The sequence below is a fragment of the Brassica napus genome, chromosome A2, assembly GCF_020379485.1.
Source record: "Brassica napus cultivar Da-Ae chromosome A2, Da-Ae, whole genome shotgun sequence".
Lineage (NCBI taxonomy): Eukaryota > Viridiplantae > Streptophyta > Magnoliopsida > Brassicales > Brassicaceae > Brassica > Brassica napus.
Window position 1 is genome coordinate 20,968,098 of NC_063435.1, and position 21,636 is coordinate 20,989,733.

At 36.1% G+C, this 21,636-nt stretch overlaps 2 protein-coding genes across 2 annotated transcripts; both read right to left on the minus strand.

Moving 5' to 3' along the window:
- Positions 1 to 10,262: 10,262 nt before the first annotated feature.
- Positions 10,263 to 14,202, minus strand: LOC106381684 (protein MALE DISCOVERER 1). Its single transcript, XM_022691108.2, has 14 exons — positions 14,188 to 14,202; positions 13,607 to 13,952; positions 13,396 to 13,528; positions 13,239 to 13,310; positions 13,014 to 13,157; positions 12,765 to 12,914; positions 12,601 to 12,681; positions 12,444 to 12,493; positions 11,881 to 12,321; positions 11,614 to 11,804; positions 11,405 to 11,537; positions 11,158 to 11,312; positions 10,877 to 11,068; positions 10,263 to 10,786 (listed from the first exon to the last, which is right to left on the minus strand). Exons 2-14 carry the CDS (start codon positions 13,704 to 13,706, stop codon positions 10,529 to 10,531), a joined length of 2,100 nt encoding a protein of 699 aa, XP_022546829.2. The 5' UTR covers positions 13,707 to 13,952; positions 14,188 to 14,202; the 3' UTR covers positions 10,263 to 10,528.
- A 5,009-nt stretch (positions 14,203 to 19,211) lies between these two features.
- On the minus strand, positions 19,212 to 21,141 carry LOC106379614. Its single transcript, XM_013819529.3, has 2 exons — positions 19,606 to 21,141; positions 19,212 to 19,521 (listed from the first exon to the last, which is right to left on the minus strand). The coding sequence occupies exons 1-2, from the start codon at positions 20,875 to 20,877 to the stop codon at positions 19,480 to 19,482; spliced, it is 1,314 nt and encodes a 437-aa protein (XP_013674983.2). The 5' UTR covers positions 20,878 to 21,141; the 3' UTR covers positions 19,212 to 19,479.
- Positions 21,142 to 21,636: the final 495 nt, after the last annotated feature.

Below are 21,636 nucleotides of genomic sequence, written 5' to 3' on the forward strand. Positions count from 1 at the left end.
AAAATAGTATTTCTAAAAAAGACTCAAGGGCAAAAATCTAGATTTGTGTGGCTCTGAATATTGCTTGAAGTGGGCGCCCCTTAATACATGTATCTATATGTGATTTTTATAGGCTCTTAATTATAGTGAAGGAGAAGTTGATAAAAATAGTATTTCTAAAAAAATTTTTAAGATTCCAAAATTTAATTTTGGAGCTATGTTCTAAATTCATGAGACTGATAAATATTAAATATTCCAAAATAAAACTTTTTGCCATCTCCAATATATAATTTAATTATTTACTATTAATTTATATTTCAAATTTGACGTGTAAATACTAAATTATTTCTTCTTTTTATTAAGAAATAAAATAATAAAACTGTAGTAAAATTATATTAAAAATATGACATGATATTTATTTTATAATGAAACGTTTATTATAATAACATTTAATTAGCAACTGAAGGAATATATTTCAGTGGCTGCCCATAAATCTTGAGATGGTGAAAGAGTTGACGCATGACATGTCTTGATTTGAAATAAATGGCGGAGGAATCATGAATTTAAAAAAATATATATGATGTATTAAAATTTTCTTTGGACTATTTTTAAATAACTTTAATTTCGACTGTTTTTTTCCAGTGTTGTTCATCTTTCGAGAAGTTGTTGGCGTAGTGATCAATTTTGTTTAAAATGATTCTAGTTAATTTATATATGTGTTCAAAATGTTTGTGTCAATATATGATGCATATAAAACATTTTTAGAACCGTATTTTCATAGTTTCGACATAAATTTTAGTACTACATAATGTGTCTATATAACGTATCTATTTATGCATGTATCTTACAATACTATAAATTCTTGAGCTATAAAAAAAAGTTCTTGAGCTACATATTGAGGCTATATCTACGTCAGCCTGGAAATTCAGACCAATTAGAGAGTGATGAATTGCCACGTCATAAGAGCTTTGTTCCAAAATGATAAATACCGAAACTTTCATGTGGGCTTATGATATTTCCTAATTGCCCAGTCAAGCCCACTTCAAGAAATGGCGCACACACTTTGTCTTCTTCGTTTTCTATCTTTCTTTTATGGTTTTGTTTCACCTCCCTACATATCTTCTCCTATATAAATCGTTTCTTCCAATTAGAGGAGGCGACCAATCTATTATTTGTGTTGTGTGTGTGCAAAGTACTTTGGGTTTTGATTTCTTAGAATTAAAAAGTATGAAAACTGATTCATTGTTCGGAATAAAGTATTGGCCTTAACTGAGACATGGTTTGCCTTCCTTCTTTATACAAGAAATTCACGGCACACTGAAATTCTCTAAACATTTCACTGTTTTTAGCAGCATGCATTTAAGTACTTAACTCTGTATTTATCAATGATCCTACATAATTGTCTCCATTGGGATCAGTGGCCTTATGCTACTGTCGATATACTACAGATTCCAACAACATCATATCTTCACAGTCAAAAAGGGGGAAGATGAACATGGCGACTTGAACTCTGTCTGATGAGCTGACTCTGGTGAAAAATCGTTGAAGAACATGGTGATGGGAGAATTTTCTGTGGCTACCATTATAGATTCATTAGTTACTATTCATGTTATGCTGCAAAATGATTAGTTTCATAAGTTTCGCCTTCTACATTGATATATATGTAGAAAAAGAAGAGAAAGAAGAAAAGCTTACAAGAATTGAGGATGTTAAGGGTCGTTAAAAGAAAAAAAAGCACTGCAAGAAATGAACGACAAGAGCAGCATTTCGAAGTATTGGACGTAACTCGTGTTTTTTAAATCTCGGGAGTATTCCTTATGTACTGCTATTATATTACATTGAGAAAATAAGAAATGTATTTCTTAATTTGCTTCACCAGTGCCAACAATCACACAATTATAATTTGTTCTTTCTTCCTTCAGATTCTAATGATTGGTTGTTATTTGAGTTGTTGTGATTTTTAGTAGCAATTTTTAAAGGAAGATGGAATCTAACAAGACAGTGGCTGAGGTTAATGATGAAATTGAGGGATGATGGTAGTAAATAGGTTTTTAGTTGACATTTTAAATTATGTTTCATTTGGACAGAGTGTTGAAGTTGATGTGGTGGCTAATGGTCAGATTCATCTGATGTTGATCACAAGCTCAGGCGGTGATCTTGATCAGAAGGATGGAAGACAGCTTAGACATATGGCTCTAGCCTACAAGGTCCCGATTATAACAAGTGTAGCTAGAGCATTTGCCACGGCTGAGGGATCAAGAGCTTGAAGCCAAGTGCTATTAAAATGACTGCTCTTCATCACTTCTTTGAGGTGAAGACAGTAACAATTGAAAACGCTGCGTTTTCCAAAAGGGCGATTCTGAGGCGATTCTTTTGGCGATCGAGATCTAGTTTCGCGTGATGGATGAGGCTAATCCGCCGGGGGATTTACGCCCTCTGGGGATAGTTTCGGGGCGTCTGGATGAGGATACGAGTGCTGTGGTGGTCGAGAAGCAAAAGGAAAGTTTGGGATCGAAGAATGTGAAGAGTTGGGTAGTTGTGGCGGAAGATAAGAAAAGTTTGAAGAAGTATGAAGTTGAGGTATCGACTCAAGATGGGAAGCATAAGGTGATGATTCCTGATGAGGCGCTTGTTGATTCAACGCCACTCTGGGATGATTTTGTGGTTGGTAGGTTTTTGGATCTCGCACCTCACATGGCGAAAGTTCATATGGTGGTCAATAAAATATGGAAGTATGGTGATTTGGATTCGAAAGTGGATGTCTATGAGGAAGATGCGACAACGATGAGGTTTAGGATTTCAAATCTCAAAGCTCGGGAGAAGATTCTTAAGAGAGGTATGTGGATTATTGCGGGGGTTCCTATGGTGGTTACAAAATGGATTCCAAAGACGGAGGAAGAGAAACAGGAGGAGACTTCGATTCCAATGTGGATTCACCTAAAAAAGGTTCCGCTCCATATGTACTCTTGGCAGGGCATCAGCTTCATGACAAGCACTGTGGGGTTTCCGGATAGGTTGCATCCAGAGACCATTGCGTGTTCTAATCTGGAGGTTGCTAAAGTTTTTGTGAATGTGGATGTATCAAAGACATTGCCGAAGGAAGTTGATTTCACTAAAAATGGAAAGGAGTTCACAGTGGAGTTTCATTACCCATGGTTTCCATCGAAATGCAATCATTGTGGGAAATGGGGCCATACAGATAAGATTTGTGTTAAGAATGGTAAAGAAGTGAGAAGGGAAAATGAGGAAGCTGATGCTCAGGGAGGTAGTGGTGAAAAGACTAAAGAAGATGGAAAAGAAAGTAATGAGGATATCCAAAGAGGAGGAGAGGAAGAGAGGGAAAAAGAAGATGTGGAAAAGAATGAGGAAGTAGGAAAAAAAGATATTGGAGGTTCTGCTTGGTCTTTAGTTTCACCAACGAAAGTTGGGAGGACTCAATCACCAAAGCAAGCCCCTGATATTCAGGTTTCGACTTCTAAGTTCTCAGTTCTGAGTATGGATGAGGCTGAAGAGATGGAAGAAGGTGAAATTCAAATAGAGGAGGTAGGGGAGAAGGATGAGACTGAAGAGGATATCTTGGAGGTGGATGACGTTATACAAGTTTCAGAGGCGGATCATCTTGAGGATACTATTCTTGCTCAACAGAGTAGGAGTAAGGAAAAGGTGATGCCACAAAAAGGGGTGAGGAATGTTCAGAAGACTAAAGCTTCGGATGTAAATCTGAAGGGAAAGAGGTCTTCTCGTCGAAAATACTGATATGGCGAGCTTTTTTTGGAATGTGAGAGGTTTCAACAAGCCGTTAAAGCAATCTGTAGTCAAGGAGTGGATTAGTAATAAAGAGGTGAAATTTGGGTGCATATTGGAAACAAGGGTGAAGGAAAGTAAAGCAGAAAGAATAATAAAGGAGGTTTTTAAAGGTTGGTCGAGTATGATGAATTATGAGTGTAGTAGTGGAGGTCGTATTTGGGTTTTATGGAGGGATGAGGTTCGTATGACCCCTGTGTATAAGTCAGACCAACTGATAACGTGCTCAGTGGGGGTAGAGAATAAAGAAGAGTTTTTGTGTACTTTCGTCTATGCTAGTAATCAGGTGGAAGGAAGGAAAGAGTTGTGGGATGATCTTTGCAACCATCATGATTCGGCTATGTTTAAAAATAAGGAGTGGATGATAATAGGAGATTTTAATGAGATCTTGGATGGGGAGGAGAATTCAAGATTTTCAAGTTTAGAAAGACTACCTAGGGGAATGAGAGACTTTCAGCGTATGGTGTTGCATTGTCATCTGTCTGATCTGGGTTACCAAGGACCTCGCTTTACTTGGAGTAATAAGCAAGATGAGGGGATTATCTGTAAGAAACTTGATCGAGTGCTTATGAATGATGCTGCTCTGCTAAAATTTTCTACAGCTTACTCTGTTTTTGAACCGGGAGGATGCTCGGATCATATGCGATGTATGATTCAGTTGTGGCCGCCTCAAGAACAGATTAGACGTCCTTTCAAGTATGTAAATGCAGTTGGAAGGTTACCAGGTTTTCAGCCCATGATTGAGGAGTATTGGCAGACTACAGAGGTTTTATTTCACTCCACCTCGGCTATGTATAGGTTCTCCAAGAAATTGAAGAATCTGAAACCGCATATTAGAGAGCTGGGTCGTAAAGGGCTAGGAAATTTAACTAAGCGTGCTAAAGAGGCTCATGAGCAATTATGTGATAAGCAGCGAAGCACTTTAGCTAATCCTTGTGAAGGTGCAGCTCAAGAGGAGGCGGTAGCGTATGAGAAATGGTTGCATATTGCAAGTTTGGAAGAGGATTTTCTTAAACAGAGGGCAAAGCTGCACTGGTTGGAGGTTGGAGATCAGAACAATAAGACCTTCCACAATGCTATTAGAAGTCGGTATGCTCAGAACCTGATTCGTGAGATAAGGTGTTTGAATGGTAGTATTATTACCAAACATGAGGATATCAAACAAGAAGCGGAGCGGTTCTTCTCTGAGTTTATGAATATGAAGCCATCAGAGTATGTTGGTGCTACGGAGGACGAGCTTCGTGATCTTTTAGAGTTTCGATGTTCCATGGAGGATTGTGATATGTTAGAGGCTGAGGTAACGAGTGATGAGGTTCAAAAGGTATTATTTGCTATGCCAAGCAACAAGTCCCCTGGGCCTGATGGATTCCCCTGCGAATTTTTTAAAACTACTTGGGCAGTTCTTGGTAAGGATTTCGTGGTGGCGGTTCAGTCTGTTTTCAAGTATGGATTCCTCCCAAAAGGTGTGAATTCCACGATCCTTGCTTTGATCCCAAAGAAGATTGACTCAATGGAGATGAAAGATTTTCGACCAATTTCGTGTTGTAATGTCTTATACAAGGTTGTTTCGAAGATTTTGGCTAACAGATTGAAGCGGGTGTTACCAAGAATTGTTAGTGAGAATCAGTCCGCCTTTGTCACAGGGAGATTGCTTATGGAGAATGTGCTCTTGGCTTCTGAATTGGTGAGAGATTATCATAAGCCTTCAGTTTCTTCAAGGTGTGTGATGAAAATCGACATTTCAAAAGCGTTTGACTCGGTTCAGTGGGATTTTGTTCTTAAGGGGTTGGAGGTTTTGGGTTTCCCGAGTAAATATGTGCACTGGATCCGCTTGTGTATCACGAGCCCTTCTTTCTCAGTTCAGGTAAACGGAGACTTAGCTGGCTACTTCCAAAGTGCAAGGGGATTGAGACAGGGTTGCTCACTATCTCCCTATCTCTTTGTGCTTTGTATGAATATCTTGTCAAAGAAGATTGATAAAGCGGCTACTGAGAGGAAGTTCAAGTTTCATCCTAGGTGTCATTCTCTCTCGTTAACTCACTTATGTTTTGCTGATGATCTGATGGTGTTTGTGGAGGGTTCTAAAGATTCGATTGAAGGTGCATTGGCAGTGTTTGATGAGTTTGCTGCTTGGTCAGGATTGAAAATCAGTTTGGAGAAATCAACTATCTACATGGCGGGGGTTCCGGTGGAGGAGAAGAGTCGTATATTATCAGATTTCCCTTTTGCTGTAGGGGATTTGCCAGTAAGATACTTAGGGTTGCCCCTAATGTCTCAGGCAATGAGAAGTCAGGATTATCAGCCGCTTGTGGAGAAGATAAGAGGGAGAATTAATACTTGGACCACAAGGTTTCTCTCTTATGCAGGAAGACTTATGCTGATTAAATCTGTTCTAATGAGTATAGTGAACTTCTGGTCTGCTGCTTTCCGTCTTCCAGGCCAGTGCATTAAAGAAATCGAACAGCTTTGTTCCGCTTTTCTGTGGTCGGGGCCTAGTCTTAAGACGACCGGGGCGAAAGTGGCTTGGAGGGATGTTTGTAAGGAGAGGGAGGAAGGCGGTTTGGGTATACGAGCTTTAAAGGATGTAAATAAAGTTAGTAGTTTGAAGCTTATCTGGAGGTTGTTGACTGGAGATTCTTTGTGGAGTAAGTGGATTAAAACTAACATCTTGAAGGATAAGAGTTTCTGGGAAGTAAAAATAAATTCTCAGTGTGGGTCTTGGATGTGGAGAAAATTATTGAAACTAAGGGAGGTAGCTAAAAGTTTCTATAGGAAGGAAATAGGAAATGGGCGCCACACGTCTTTCTGGTTTGAGAAATGGTCGGAGAAAGGAGTTCTGTTTGATCTTCTTGGAGCTAGAGGGTACATTGATATGGGTATTAGAAGAGAAGCCACAGTTGAGGAGGCAATGTTCTGCTTTCGGCGAAGAAGGAGACATAGAGTGGTGATATTAAATGAGATCGAGGAAGAGTTGAGGGAAATAAAGGACAGAGTGAGTATTGATATGGAGGATATTAGTCAGTGGAGAAGAGAGTCAGGTTATAAGAATGTTTTCTCGACTTGCGAGACTTGGAAGCAGATTAGAGAGGAGAAGGAGAAATGTACTTGGACGCAGGGTGTTTGGTTCTCACAGGCGACCCCCAAGTTTGCTTTCATGACTTGGTTGGCTTGTTTAAACAGACTCTCTACGATGGATAGGATAGCAAAATGGAGTCAGGGTGTGGACACTATATGTGTGCTCTGCAAGAGTGCAGATGAAGATAGAGATCATTTGTTTTTTACGTGTTCTTATTCTTCTCAAGTTTGGGAAAATTTGGCTAGAGGAATCATGGGGGATTCTTACACAAACTTATGGTCATCTATAATTCCCTTGTTAACGGTGAGAGGTATGGAAAGGAGGAAGCGTTTCTGTCTTAGGTATGCATTTCAAGTGGTAGTGTATGCATTGTGGAGAGAAAGAAACAGAGTTAAGCATGGTGAGAAGTTGATGCCTTGGACAGTTTTAAGGAAAATTCTTGACAAGGGAATGAGGAACAAGCTGAGTATTTTACAAGCTAATAGAGTTAAAGGGATGGAGAGGGGATTGCAAACATGGTTTGGAGCTAGAGATTGAAGTTTTTTTTTAGAAAAGTTTGAAGTATAGGAATCACAAAGTATGTATAGCCTAAAGGTTGCACTAGTTGTATAAAGGTCTTTTTTGATGAATAAAATTTAACATTCATTCAAAAAAAAAAAAAAAAAAAAGAATGAATTTTTTTTGCTCATCTGAGTTGAGGTTTGATTTCTATGTTTAATCGTTTATGAGTGGAACATTTACGAATTCAGTTAAATGGTAACGGATTTTGTTTTCTTATAAGCATTTCAATGAATAATCTTCAAAGGTCTATTTTTGAAATGCAATAACAACTAGACGCCATTCAACTCTGCCTTCTTCAATCTTCAATTATGTGTCTCTCTTCTATCCTCTCTTCTGTTTTTCTCTATGATTTGGGAATTTTTTCTCTCAGCTTTCAATTTAGGGTTATGAAATTGGATCTAGGTTCATGGGCTTATGATTTTTTCAGGTCTAGGTTTTTAATTTGTGATTTAATAGATGTAGTCTGGTCATATATTGGTCCAAAACTAGTTTCATTAACCAAAACAGTCTAGATTTATAGGCTTAAATCGAGTAATTTAATTTTCTGGAGTCAGAGATTTTGAACTTTTAATTCATGGAGAGATAGGTGTTAAGCTAAAGTTTCATGGAAAAATAGCTTTCAAACTTTTAATTCATGGAGACATCTGGAATGAGACCATAGTTTAGGAGACATATGGTGTTATACGATACTTCTCGTGGGAAAATAGCTCGCCGTCCCATCTTGTTGTTCTGAACTTAATTTTGATGATATTTGGTGCTTATGGTCCTTTTGTTTGATTAACCTTAGAGTATTCCATGCCCATGAAAATGTCCAAATTAATTCTCAAGGGGAGATGCAATCTAAATATGAACTATTTTTCTAGGTATTCAAATAGGTTATAAGCAATGGAACTAATAATTTAGCACTAGAGAAGAATTGTTCCATGGTCTGGACCAACAGCGCAATTCCTCTTCGAGTGGAAACTATTGGACCACGACAATATATGATGCATACATATGCATACTTATGGTCATACTAATCTTTTTTAGTGAAATGTGCAATTTATATGGATCATTTTTTTTTCTACTTACTCAAATGAAATTTAAAGTAAAATTTTATTTTATATGACCACCCAGATTTACTGTGGTAGAATTGTTTAGAATCCAGACCGCTTGACTTTCAAAATTCGTCAAACGTAATTCCACTCCCATATGGGTGATACGTACATATATCTATAATATTATTTTCTATAATATGTTTAGAAGAAGAAATCGATAGAATAAATCAAATGTAAGCTTATATGGTTTAAAAGTCGTAGAGCGTGTTCCAAGGTTGATAGAGCCTAAAATACTACAATACTTTTGGAATCGAAAGAGAGCTTAATAATGATTTATACTAGAGTTAAAATAAGGCTAACAAATATTTAGAGATTATCAATTACCACGATCTCCAGAGACATATAATTTCTTCTGTTTCATTTCTTGAATTGTTTGGATGGTTTAAATGATTTTTCACCTTTAGTTTTTGTCTTTTCTGTTTGAAGTTCACTTTCTTGATCGTGTTTATTGATGAAGGGTATGACTCTACATGGATCAGTTAAAGCATCATTTTCGAGTTGATTATTTCGATATTGACCATGTAGGATGAATTTTTCTCCATAATCTATTTATAACTTGGAGCAAGAAAATTTCCTACTAATGGTTAGAAATAGACATAGAATATGAAAATGACACCTTTTTAAATTAATAAATGATATTTTTTCGTGTTGATTTATTGCGTCTCTTCTAGAACTAGCCTAACTTCTTTTAGGCAGTCCTTATTTCCGCGTGAAAGTAGTAGCAGATGCATAGCCGGTTCAAAGTATATATAGGCCCATGGACAAATTTTGTTTTACATGTACCTATGGGAGTGTCTTACCTTTTTTGGCATTTATCTCTATTTATTTTGGAAAAAAAATTGGACTCCTCTTTAACATTTTTTTTTTAAATGGAGCCCATGCACCTTTGCCCCATGCTCTAAGCCAGCCGGCCCCGAGGAGATGTAGACCATTTTAGAGGCGAAATAGGCTTTGGATCGGAGATGATATAAAAGACATTTAGGTTGATCTATTATTAAGGGTGAGATGTAATATTCTCTATTAAGTATAGGTACATTCAAACTTTTTTTGTAACTTATCCACATTCAAACTTTCATCTTAAGCTTGTGTATATTTACCCATGGTAATATCAGAGACATTGGGTGGGAAAAGCCATCTTTTCTTTTTATGTCACAAATTTCCGCTATCACATTTGTGGAGGGATATCCATATGTATTCAACTTCAACGAAGTAAATATTTTATTGCTTGTCGTCATATGCAATTAACCTTGAAAAGGTTTTATCTAACTCCATTTTAACAAAAAATTGTTTTCCCCATTTGCATGTAGTTTTGCGACTTAAAATTGGTTTTCCAAGACCTGAAGCAATGTGAATATTACTAAGCAGTGATAACATCTATCTGGAATATTTTGAAGTTGATGTTCAAATCTCTTGGCTTAGGAGACTTGTAAACAAAAAAATTGTTTTCCCCATTTGCATGTAGTTTGCGAGTTAAAATTGGTTTTCCAAGACCTGAAGCAATGTGACTAATCTAAGCAGTGATAACATCTATCTGGAATATTTTGAAGTTGATATTCAAATCTCTTAGCTTAGGAGACTTGTAACAGGAAACCAAAGTGCCACAAACACTCATGTCATATACCTCTATCAATAATAAATACTTCACATACAAATAAAAAATATCACAGAAGGGCATAGTTCAGAAAACCGAAGTTAATACTTAATAGTTACAACAACATTTCACCATAAAATACGTATATGTAATAGGTATGAATGGTAGAATACAATTATACAGACACATGCATCGTTGTATTATCTGGATCCAAATACACTATCAAAACCAACCAAGAAACAAATTTTAATATGAAGAATTTAAAAAGAAAAGAAAACAACTTTTACATACGACGATGTTTACTGTAAGCAGAGGGAAAGAGACAGAGAAAGAGCGTGTGAACCTGGACCTCTTGACACTTGTGACAACTCGAAGAGAGAGAGAGAGGAGAAGGAGGAGGAGAGAGAATGGTTCTTCCGGTTAAGTAGCTTCAGAGGATAAGATCTCAAGCTCTGCCCACCAAAGAGGAGAGAGTCTCGGTGTAGCTTGTTCTGGGGAAATGTTGATTACTTCTTTCAGTTGCTCAATCACGTCTTTCATTGTTGGTCGTTGACTCTGGTCAGTTCTCAGACAGTGCCGTGCCACGTCACATATAACTTCTAGGTCCTCTTCTTTAAACGTTGTTAATGTAGGATCTATCATATCTTTCAACTTATCACTCTCCAGATACTTTGATGCCTATTAAAGAAACCATAAAAGTGTTACATTAGTGATGTCAATTTCAAAAGAAAATAGATCCTTTTTTTTGTTATATTTGAGTTGAAGTACCCATTTTGTAATTGATCCTTCCTCATCTGAATCTGGGGGTTTTCCAGAGATTATCTCAAGCATTAATACTCCAAAGTTATAGACATTAGTCTCTGGTTCAGCTGGTAACGGCAATAAAGATTTGTCTAAATCACCACTTGTCGGTTTTCTCGATTTAAGTCCAGTTTGTGAGCCGAAAGGAACCTCTCCGACCTGAAAACAGAATAAATCATTTAGTGGTTTATTACGCAAGCAATCAAGAGCCATCGAAACAGTTTCTTGTTAACCAAGGAAGCAAGAACCTTTGCTGCGTAATCATCGGTTAAGTAGATTGCTGATGAAGCAAGTTTAGAGAGTGACATTGGCGGATTAAGCTCGTGCATATGTTGCAGACAATAAGCAGTTCCCATAATTATCCTCATCCTCGCGCTCCAATCAAGATGCTCCATCTCCTTATCTGAACAAGACAAGATGAGCATGGTTTGATGATAATAATAATAACTAATAAGCAACCAATATCACAAGATGAAGGTCTTTTTAGATGTTTACCATGCAAATGTTCGAAAAGAGTTCCATTTGGGGCATATTCGAAAACCATCATTCTATTAAATGGTTCATCTTCTTCACAGTAACCAATTAGATTTATAAAGTTCTTATGGTTGACTCTGGACATTGTATCAATCTGCAAAGTTGAGCTCTCCCAATATCAATCAAGATTCTTCAAAAAAGGCGAAAATGAATGATTCTTAGAGTGTTACCTTTCTGCGGTAAGTCATTTCCATGGCTCTTGACCAGTCTCTCCTTTCCAAAATCGCGGTTGACGCAACCCCAATCTCAACACCACTTGATAAAGTTCCTTTATAGACAGTGTAACCATCATATGTTTCAATGATGTTACTGAAATCTTCACAAGCTGTTTCTAATTCAGACCGGTTTAGCTTTGGTACACCTGGAAAACATTTCTCACATTATGTCAAACCTAAAACAGAACCAAAATGAAAAAAAGTTTAAAACCATTTTCTTACCAGTTACAAAAGCTTTCTGCAACTGTCCACTTAAACCAGTCTTCCATGGACCTATAGTCTTTACTGCTCTTTTCCGGAAGAAGAATATAACAGCTATTACTATCAACACCGCTACAAAAGCAGCAACCCCGATAAGAACATATAACCAAACATCCTTAGACCCTTTTGTTTCTTCTTCTTCAAATTGCCTCGGGGGATCAGAGCTTATGTTGTTGTTGTTGTTGTTCTCATCTGTTGGAGGAAGAGAAGGAGGGATCAATGGAGGTATTCTCTTCTTTGCAGTAGCCAACGCAGGAAAAGACCCGCTGCTTCGAGGAAACACGTTGGTTATGATCTGAGGAGAAGGACTAGGAGCATCAGGCGCAGGCATAGCTGCTAAGTTACTTGTTCCCTCTAGTAACTCACGCCTTCTGAAGATACTAGATCCATTCTCTATGGAACCTGCCAATAAGAGAAAAATAAAATTAAAGATTGAGTTACATTTAGCATGAGTTCATTAAAAAAGATACATTTAGCGTATGTGTTTCAAAAGCAGAAGTTTGGGTTGTTTTTCTTTTGCTTACTTGGGATGTAAGTCACGACTTTATTCTTTCCATGAGGCTCACTTAGCAGCCTGAACAGACATAGACATAGAAAATCAGCAAGGAAAAAATAATACAAAAATCAAACAAAAATGATTTGAGTTATTGAATTTATATTTTGAAAAAGGAAAATGCTTTCATGTACTGTCTTGTAGTTGCTTTAATCCGCAATACAAATGCTTTTGCTTTGTTTAGTCTTAACAGTCTTCTCCTTGAAACACTGTCAAATGGATATAGTTTTTATTAAAACATTGTGTAAGAGTCCTCCAACTGAACATCTATAATGCAGAAAGTTCATTTTACCAGTATCCAAGTTTTCTATTTACACAGTCGAAGACAGCATTGGAAGCAGAAGACAGCTCTCGATGCTTGTTCAAGTTGACTTTATATAGCGATTGAAGTCTAAGGAACTTTATCTTCATATAACCAGCAAACTTGTTACCAGAAAGCAACCTGAACCCACCAAAAAAAACAAAAACAAAACGTTAGTCTCTTGTCCATTGATTTGGTTTTATTCAAAAAAAAAAAAGCATCACAAGCCTTTTAACTTACAAGTTCTCTGGTGACAACATCTTGTTTAGCTCAGGTGGAACTGCTCCGTTTAACTTATTATCTCGTAAATCCAACAACTTCAATCTCGGGAACGTGACAAATTCATTTGGAATATCACCAAAGAGATTGTTCTTGTTCAGTATGCTACACAAAAGAATTGGTTTTCAGTTCTTGTTATTTTCTTCAAGAATCAGAGCAAGAAGATAGGTTTCAAACAGCCCTTACAGAGATGTTAGTTCACTCAATTGGCTTAGCTCAGGTGCTAAAGTTCCTCCCAAAGAACATCCACTAAGATTCCTACAGAAGCAAAACAAAAATATTCATCATAAACTGCGGCAAGAATTTCAAAGACGTAATATTAAAAAAAAAAACAGGAACTTACAGCATCTGGATTTTATTGTCGACACACGTTACACCAAACCAAGAACACAGATGATCATCAGAAATATTCCAATTCGCAAGAGTTCCATGAGGATCAGAATCAACTCTTTCCCGGAATTTCAACAACAGAAATCCTATAAAATTCAAGAACACTTCAATCAAAAACATTCCAAAGAAGACAAGATTGAGAAAAGGCTGTTGATATGTTTTACCTTCGGAGTTGAGGGATAATGAGGAACGAGATTGAAGGGTAATGACCAAGAACATAAGGCAAGAGTATTGAAATCCAGTAGGATTCCATCGACAACCCATTTCAGGTAGTGCTATACAAAATCTCCAGATTTTTTTTCTAATAAACAAATACAGAAATAAAATAAAAAAATTGCAAACTTTACAGAATCCTCAGCAAGAAGAGAAGGACGAGGTTGATGATTGAATAATAATAAGGGTCTCTCATTGTTTGCAAAATTTATTGCACAACACCCTAATCATCAAAAAATGAATTTTCAAGAGTCAACAACTCGTGAAATTCTCTTCTTCTTGTTAATCTTTTAATACCTAAAAGCCGACATGAAACAAACACAAAAGAAATATCAAAAATTTGAACAAAAAGTATTGAAACAATTAAAAAAGGAATACGAATAACCCCTTGAAGAAGCAACGTGAAGAAAATATGAACCCACAAAAAATTCCAAAAAGAAAGAAAAAAAAATCATTCTCCCTCATAAATGAAGAACTTTTGGATACAATGTATAAAAAAATCAAACATGCAATCAGAAGAAAACAAATTTACCTTACAGAAAAAACTTCTTCTTAACAAAAAAATCGGGAATCGTTTACCAAAAAAAAGGGAATCAACAACTAAAATATATCCCAGGAAGCGAAAATGACTTTATAAAGAGAATTTTAATGAATATTGAGTTATATTTTCTGATTTCTTGTTGAACTTGCCCTTGTTTTTGCAGGATGTTGATGATGATGATCTCAGAGTTTTTTCTCTTCGACCATCTTTGGTCTCTCCAGGGCCAAAGGGTGGTGGGTTCTCTCTCCTTCCTCTCCTTTTTCTTTGTTTACTTCTCTCTTTCTGCGAATCCTTTTTTTCTATTTTTTAATTCTTTCTAACAATTTTCCCCCACAAAACTCTCTCTATTTTTTTTTATCCTCTCGAAACTCCCAATTCAATGAGTAAGTCTCTATTAACTTGCTTTAAGTTTTCCATAATTATAGAAATGTGTATACACATACATGCAAATACTCTAAAGAATTCCACATTTTTACTATAAATTTATAATTTTCATTAAATAAAATAAACAAGATATCATTCATTTTGCGGTAATTCCTTCCAGTGTCCCCGAACATATATATGCATGGCGGGAAAGATTAGCAGAAATATAGTCCCACTATTTCAGTATTTTTTATGTTTTAAAATGCGCCCGTTTTGCCGAGAACTTGTCCAATTAAACATTGATCATAGATTCATAAGATTGTTTAACCAAAAAAAGATTTATAAGATTATTATGGTGAACAAATTGTGTCGGTCTGTCTACGCTATAAAACATATTTTCCCTGCAACGGTTGAAGAAAAGAAATCGGCTCTTAATTTGTGAAATTGAGTTGGCCCAATTGAAAAGCTTTGTAAATATTAGAGTTTTATGTTTTAGAAAAAAAAAACTAAAATTAGAGTTTATGTTCCAAATTAGAATTTGTCATGAAGCTGCTATATGTAGATAAAATTCACAAAATAACTTGTAATATGGTAAACTAATGAAAATGAAATGTCGCCATAAAAAGTTAGTAAAATCGAAACAAAAAAAGTTGAAGACAGATATATCGCATTTATTAAACTAAAACTAAATACTGACAAAGTGCGCTCTGTGTTGAACTTGTGAGCTATGGACGCATACTTCTAGACCATCAACATGTACAAATACCAAAAAGCCCCAATTAATCATGTATTGTTTTTATTAGTTGTTAATGTGGTGATCAACGGTTATAAGTCTAGTGACGTGGCATATATAGTGAGCGCAGTAACATGACTGATGTACTCTATATAGTACTTGACATCCACTACTTTCTTTTAAAATTGTTCTTGACTAAAAATCTAAAAAATAATTGTTCGAGTCAACCTTAATTTTTTTTTGGAAGTCAACACTAATTATTTTTTCTCGACTGTATTATTGCAAAATTTTATAATGGGGCTATTAGTTGGAATCACCAAGTGATTTTGATACATCTACATGATTGGCTTCTTTTTATAACTATAGAAGTTCTGGGCATTAAACACATAATCTCTCACATGCCGGAAATTAATCTTTGAAATTAAAAAGTTTCATACTAAAAGTAGTTTAAATTCAGTGTACAAGAGAATGAATCGAACCTCCTCTTGCATTACCATTAACCACCGATACTTTGGTATTAGTGTTTTTTTTTTCTCATTCTTGACGAATATTGTTGGGCTTAATTTTATTTTATGTATTCTTCGCTGAACCAAAAGATAGGTCCAAATCATTCATAATTCCTTTTCAGTAAGCCCATCCGTTTACCATAGGCAATACGCATGCTCTATGCTAGTCAAACATCTGAAAAAAAAATTTCTTTTGAGAAATTCTATAGTATGATCCGGTCGGCTTCCGGAGGAACGCACTACCTTCTACAGAGTGGACTGGCTACTACACTGCCTGATCTGAGTTTACAATATCTTTCGACTAATGTCAAGAGTGAACCGATCATTTGTTATGATCCACTATGTAAACCACTTGGACCGAAACTCAAGTCCAGACCGGTTAAGTGATGATAATTTAGTTTCTATCGAGAATCGAACCTAAAACTGATGTAGGTACACACACTGAACCCCAAAAAATTGTCACTATGCTACCACCACTTGTTTATCTAAAATGATTTGAATATTGAATAATTGATGAGCATTACAAGAAGTTAATGATTCTGGGTGGTCGGAAAATTCATATGTAGGTCTCATTGATTTTTGTTTCCAAAATACCAGTTAAAACTTAAAACTAGGCTCATTTAATATATATGTATATATATATATATATATATATATATAGAAAAAGACCAAAATAGCACTAAATCAAGTTTTTGTCCCCAAACTAGCACTCAATGCCAAAAGTCACAAAAATAGCACTCAAGGGGTGGGGTTTAGGGTTTAGGGTTTAGAATTTAGGGTTTAGGGTTTAGAGTTTAGGTTTTAGGGTTTAGAGTTGAGAAGTGAGGTTTTGGAGATAAGATTTCAAATTTTGAAAAATAAAAAAATTTAAATTTTTCAAAAGATAAAATGCTATTTTGGTCATTTTAGTTTTTGAGTGATATTTTTGTGATATAAACTTAGAAATGTACTATTTTGGGGATTTGCCCATATATATATGCGGGTTTATTGGTGGCATAACAAAAAAAAATATTAGATTTTTAGAAAGAGAGGAGGAGAGCGATAGGAATAGAAAAGAAGAGAGAGTGTAGAATTTTAGTAAGATAGTGAATTATATTTTTTTGGGTATCATTGAACCCATATATATATATATTTCAGCTTGGGTGATGTAGTATTTAAGAAAATAGTTGTCAAACTAAAACCTGATTTCTTGTTCATAAGTTTGATATGGTTTCGGTTTTCGATCAGGTTTAGGATTCAGTCACATATATCGTTTCTACTTTTTAATGGGAATCTCTCTTACCGCAATGGTGGAATCTGCTATGACTCGTCGCCCACGGCGACATAGATATGATCTTTATGTTATGATTGAGGAAGCAATGAATAAACAGAGGAGCAAAATGAATCCTCGAAAAGATGTTGTGTTATGGAAACACAATCTGAACACTTTCAAACCAATGTTTGACAGAAAGAGCACTTAGCTGCTGATTCGTGACTCAAAACCGGAAGTTAGCTGGTACTCTACTGTCTGGTTCCCTTCCTCCACCCCGAAATACAGTTTCATGGTCTGGATTACGATGCATAATCCGTTATCCACTGGAGACAAAATGCTCCTCTGGAATTCTGGAATAAACCATGGCTGTGTTTTATGTCAACATCAATTGGAAACCAGAGAACACTTGTTCTTTGAATGTAGCTACACCCTAGAGATATGGCAGAACCTGACTCGCAACATCCTGCCTTCCAGATTTTCCTCTCGGTGGCAAGATATCAATGAGTTACTGTCAGATAATACCCAACCGATGCTACAGCTCTATCTCCTGAGATATAGCTTTCAAGTGATCCTCTACACAGTTTGGAGAGAACGAAACAATCGTAGGCATGGATATTCCCCAACACTGGCCTCCGTAATGATCAAGACTATTGATAGACAGATTCGAAACCAGTGTCTCTTGTTGGGTTCAAGGAGGGCTCGGCGTTACAGAACTATTCTTCAGGCTTGGTTTGCCACACAATAGAAGCTTTGGAAAACTCTGTGCTCTGTTTATTTTTAAAAATCTCAAATTTCAAGTAGCTTAGTCTGTAAAACATAACTTTTTCTGAATACATTTTACATATTATTCAAAAAAAAAATGTTTTAAAATTATATATTAAGTTTGGTTTAAAATTATCAGATATCTAATAACTGTTTTTTTTGACAACCGGATATATAAACTCAAGTCAAACGAGAGAGAGAGAAAGTCTAGTGAGAGAACAAAGCTTATCGATTTCCGACGTTAGTTTCCGACCGACGACGGTGGGCTCCTTAAGACACGTCGTCGGTCGGGATTCACTCTTAGCCCGGTCTAGTTTAGTGTAGTGTTTTGTTTCTGGTCGTTTCCGGCACCGTTAGCTCCTCGGAGCTGCATGTCCGGCTTTTGTTTCAGTATCGTACCTTCCGTTTGGTGGATGACTGCTTTGACTCTGGGGCTGAGCCGTTCCTTCTTCGGTGGTGGTCGCCGGCTATCGTATCATCAGGAGTACTTGAGTTGTCTAAAGGTTTTCGTTGTCGTGATGTGTGGTCGGAGGTTGGATGAGATCTCGAATCTAATCGATTGATTCTCTTCAAAGCTTAGGTGTTTATGCGTGACAGAGACTGAATCCTTATGCTTCCAATACAGTCGTTGGAAGTGGTTTCGGTGTTCATGGTTAAGTTCCCGGTTGATTCCGGTGGTCAAGTAATTATTGGTGAAGTTGAAGATAGCTCGTGTTCTGATGTGATTTCGGTAGAAGGTGACTACTGGTTCCAGAGGCGAGTCCAAATCGATGACTCTTTCCGGCGACATGTTCGGGTCGGTGGAGAATTGGGGAAGATGCTCTTGTGCTTGACGCGTGTCCCTCGTTATCTCCTTTTCCTTAATACACGTGATGTTAGCGTGTCTTCTGTAAAGGGGTTGCGTATGGGTTTTTAATGGGTTTGTGTCTGTTTATTTTTGTAAGCCCGTGTGAGCTTTTGTCTGGTGTGTTTTATGGATCTGTTAGCAGGCTCCCTGTACTATGACCATGTTTAATATAATATCAGTTGGCAAAAAAAAAAAAACTCAAGTCAGTTTTATGGCCCATTCATGTCAAATCATAATTAAGATCATGAATTTGAATCTTTTGTATTTGTAAAACATTTTGGACTAAAATTATAAAAGCAGATTGATTATACCTAAAAATTCAATAACAAAAGACTTTTGGTGTTTTGTATCATTAGTTAAGTATATCTAGGATGTTAGAAGACATATATAAAATACTATAATTAGACATTTGTCCAGATGAATATATTCATGGATTTTTTATCAAATAATATTCATGGTTACCATGAATTGGATCTTGTTTAGACATTTGTAAGATAATATAATCAATATTAGATTTAAAATTTTATTATAATATTTTAAAATAAAATGAAATTTTCGTTTTAAAAAAATTCATTCCAAATGTTTGAATCAATACACATACACATCCTTAGATACTGGTGGTGATAATAATAAATGTTGATATGTGGCACTATATTTCCGACCTAACCCAAACTGGTCCGACACGGAGTTTGGATTGATCCGACATTATTACCTCTTGTACAGATTATTTTTCTTCTTTAACACACACATACCACAATCGTAATAACAACATTAAATAAATATCACTAAATTTTACTGTACCGGAAAAGAAGATTCCGGTTTATGGTTTGTGTTGACGAGAGGGATGAACAACAGTGAGCTCCTGTACATAATCCGGAAAAATCACACAGAAAATCAAAATAAAATACATAGAAAAATAAAGATATCTTCAGAATATCATTCATACCTCTGAGTAGCGTACATTGTCATGGTGTTTATACGATGTTTTTACAATCGTCTCCCATTTAATAGACTTTTGATCCATCATCTTCCTCAAACCGGTGTCTTGACCGGATAGAAGGACGGGTAATTGACCAGGGACGACGGTGCTGACTGTCGAACTTCTCGGAAGTGTACGGCAAAGCCAGGACTCTGAAGGAGTTTTAGGCAACGGAGGTTGAGAAACAGAGATATTCCCTGACCTGTTTTTGTTTCTGTTCCTCATTCTCTTTACCCCCTCCGAAAGAAACTTCGTATCTTGTCTCTTGATCTGAGTACTCGATGTTCTTTGCAACCTCGAAGTTGTGGAAAGCTTTTCTGAAAATCTTGGTATTGGAGAGGTTTCTTGAGACTTGCTCATAGCCTTGTTTGATCTCACGATTATTGTTGATGATGCTGGTTTGGTTTTATAAACAGAATATTGTGTTATAGGGTTTATGATTTTGCTAGAACTTACCGCAACATTCTGACAAGTTTTGATCCGAAAAAGAACCGGATTAAGAACATCCAGTGAGTTCTTGGAACATAACTGTGGCAAGAACCCAAACATAGCCTTCTTGGGGTCACTTGAGTGGACTGCTTCTTCAACATGATCATGACCATCATTGTTTAAATCTTGATTTATGGCCATGGAGACTCTCTGTAGAGCAATGATCCGTTTCTTTTTCTTTTTCTTCATCATCTTCTCTTCTTGGTCTCTAAAAGATCCTTTCTTCTGTTTCAAGGCAATCGCTTTAGCAGCTGGTAAAAATCTCGCCATGATGAGGTCACGATATTTAAGATTGACGTCATCTTTTGATACACTGCTTGGTCTGCCTCCATTGTTCTCGAACTCATCACTTACTCCGTTTGTACTACAGTTAACAGAAAAGCTTGCGGTTGAAGAAACCATATCCAATGCTTTGATTAGGTCTGATTCTTGGAGTAGTGTATGATGATCCTTTGGCTTTCCAGGTGTTTGTTCCCACACAAATGGAACTAAAGATGGTTCCACTACATGATCGAAGCTCTTGTCATCTTGTAATAACCGAACCACAGTTCCATGCTCAGTTTCTTGACATGAATCTTTGACTTTTCTCCTCCTGATCGTCGTTGTAATCTTCTTGGTGTTCTCTGAGTCGCTTGGATTCTCTAGTTTCGTTGGAATTCGTCTCACGGATAGAGACGGAGCATCAAGATTCGGTTTCTTCTCCTCCATTGTTTCTTCAGACAAAAAAATCTTTACAGACCTCTGAAGCATCAAGAATGTGTAATATAAAAGAAAAAGAAGCAAGAGAGTTATTGATATATTCTAAAAAAAAAAGAGTTTTGATGTCAGAATGTTGATATATAAGTGAAGGCTGTAGTTCCGGGGATGAGGGGACTCAAGACTCAAGAGTAGTCAAATTCATAAAAATCATAAGTGACTACTTGATGGTGACACTTTGTGGAGAGGTAACAAAATATCGGTATAATTATATGTAACAAGAAATAGTAGCAAAGGATGATGCTACATTTAATCATAATTTTGGATGAGGAAATAATAAAAAGGTAAAAAAAAGTTTAGCTACATATACTTTAATGAATGTTTTGACACAAAAAAATAAATAAATGAATTATATGTATATCCTTTTAATTTCTTTACAAGAAAATCTAGCAAAACAAAAATGGCGTACATTTTCCCAATTTCATTAAATTTATTACCTGGATTGATAGTGATATTTTGTATCGTCAAACTCTATCAAACTAGCTTAAGATCCTCACAGTTGCGCGGGATATTATTATCTATTTATATTCATTTACGTATTATGTATATAATTAAATTAGAATAAATACATAAATCAAAACAATACATCTTGTAAATAAATCAAAACAATTATTTTATTTATTTTATATGGTATATAACTAAATTTCAATGACATGAACATATATATACAATATATTATATTTGGAACATTTGCTAAAACTAGAGTTATATATGTCAATCAATCGAACATTACTTTCCTTAAAATACTCACAG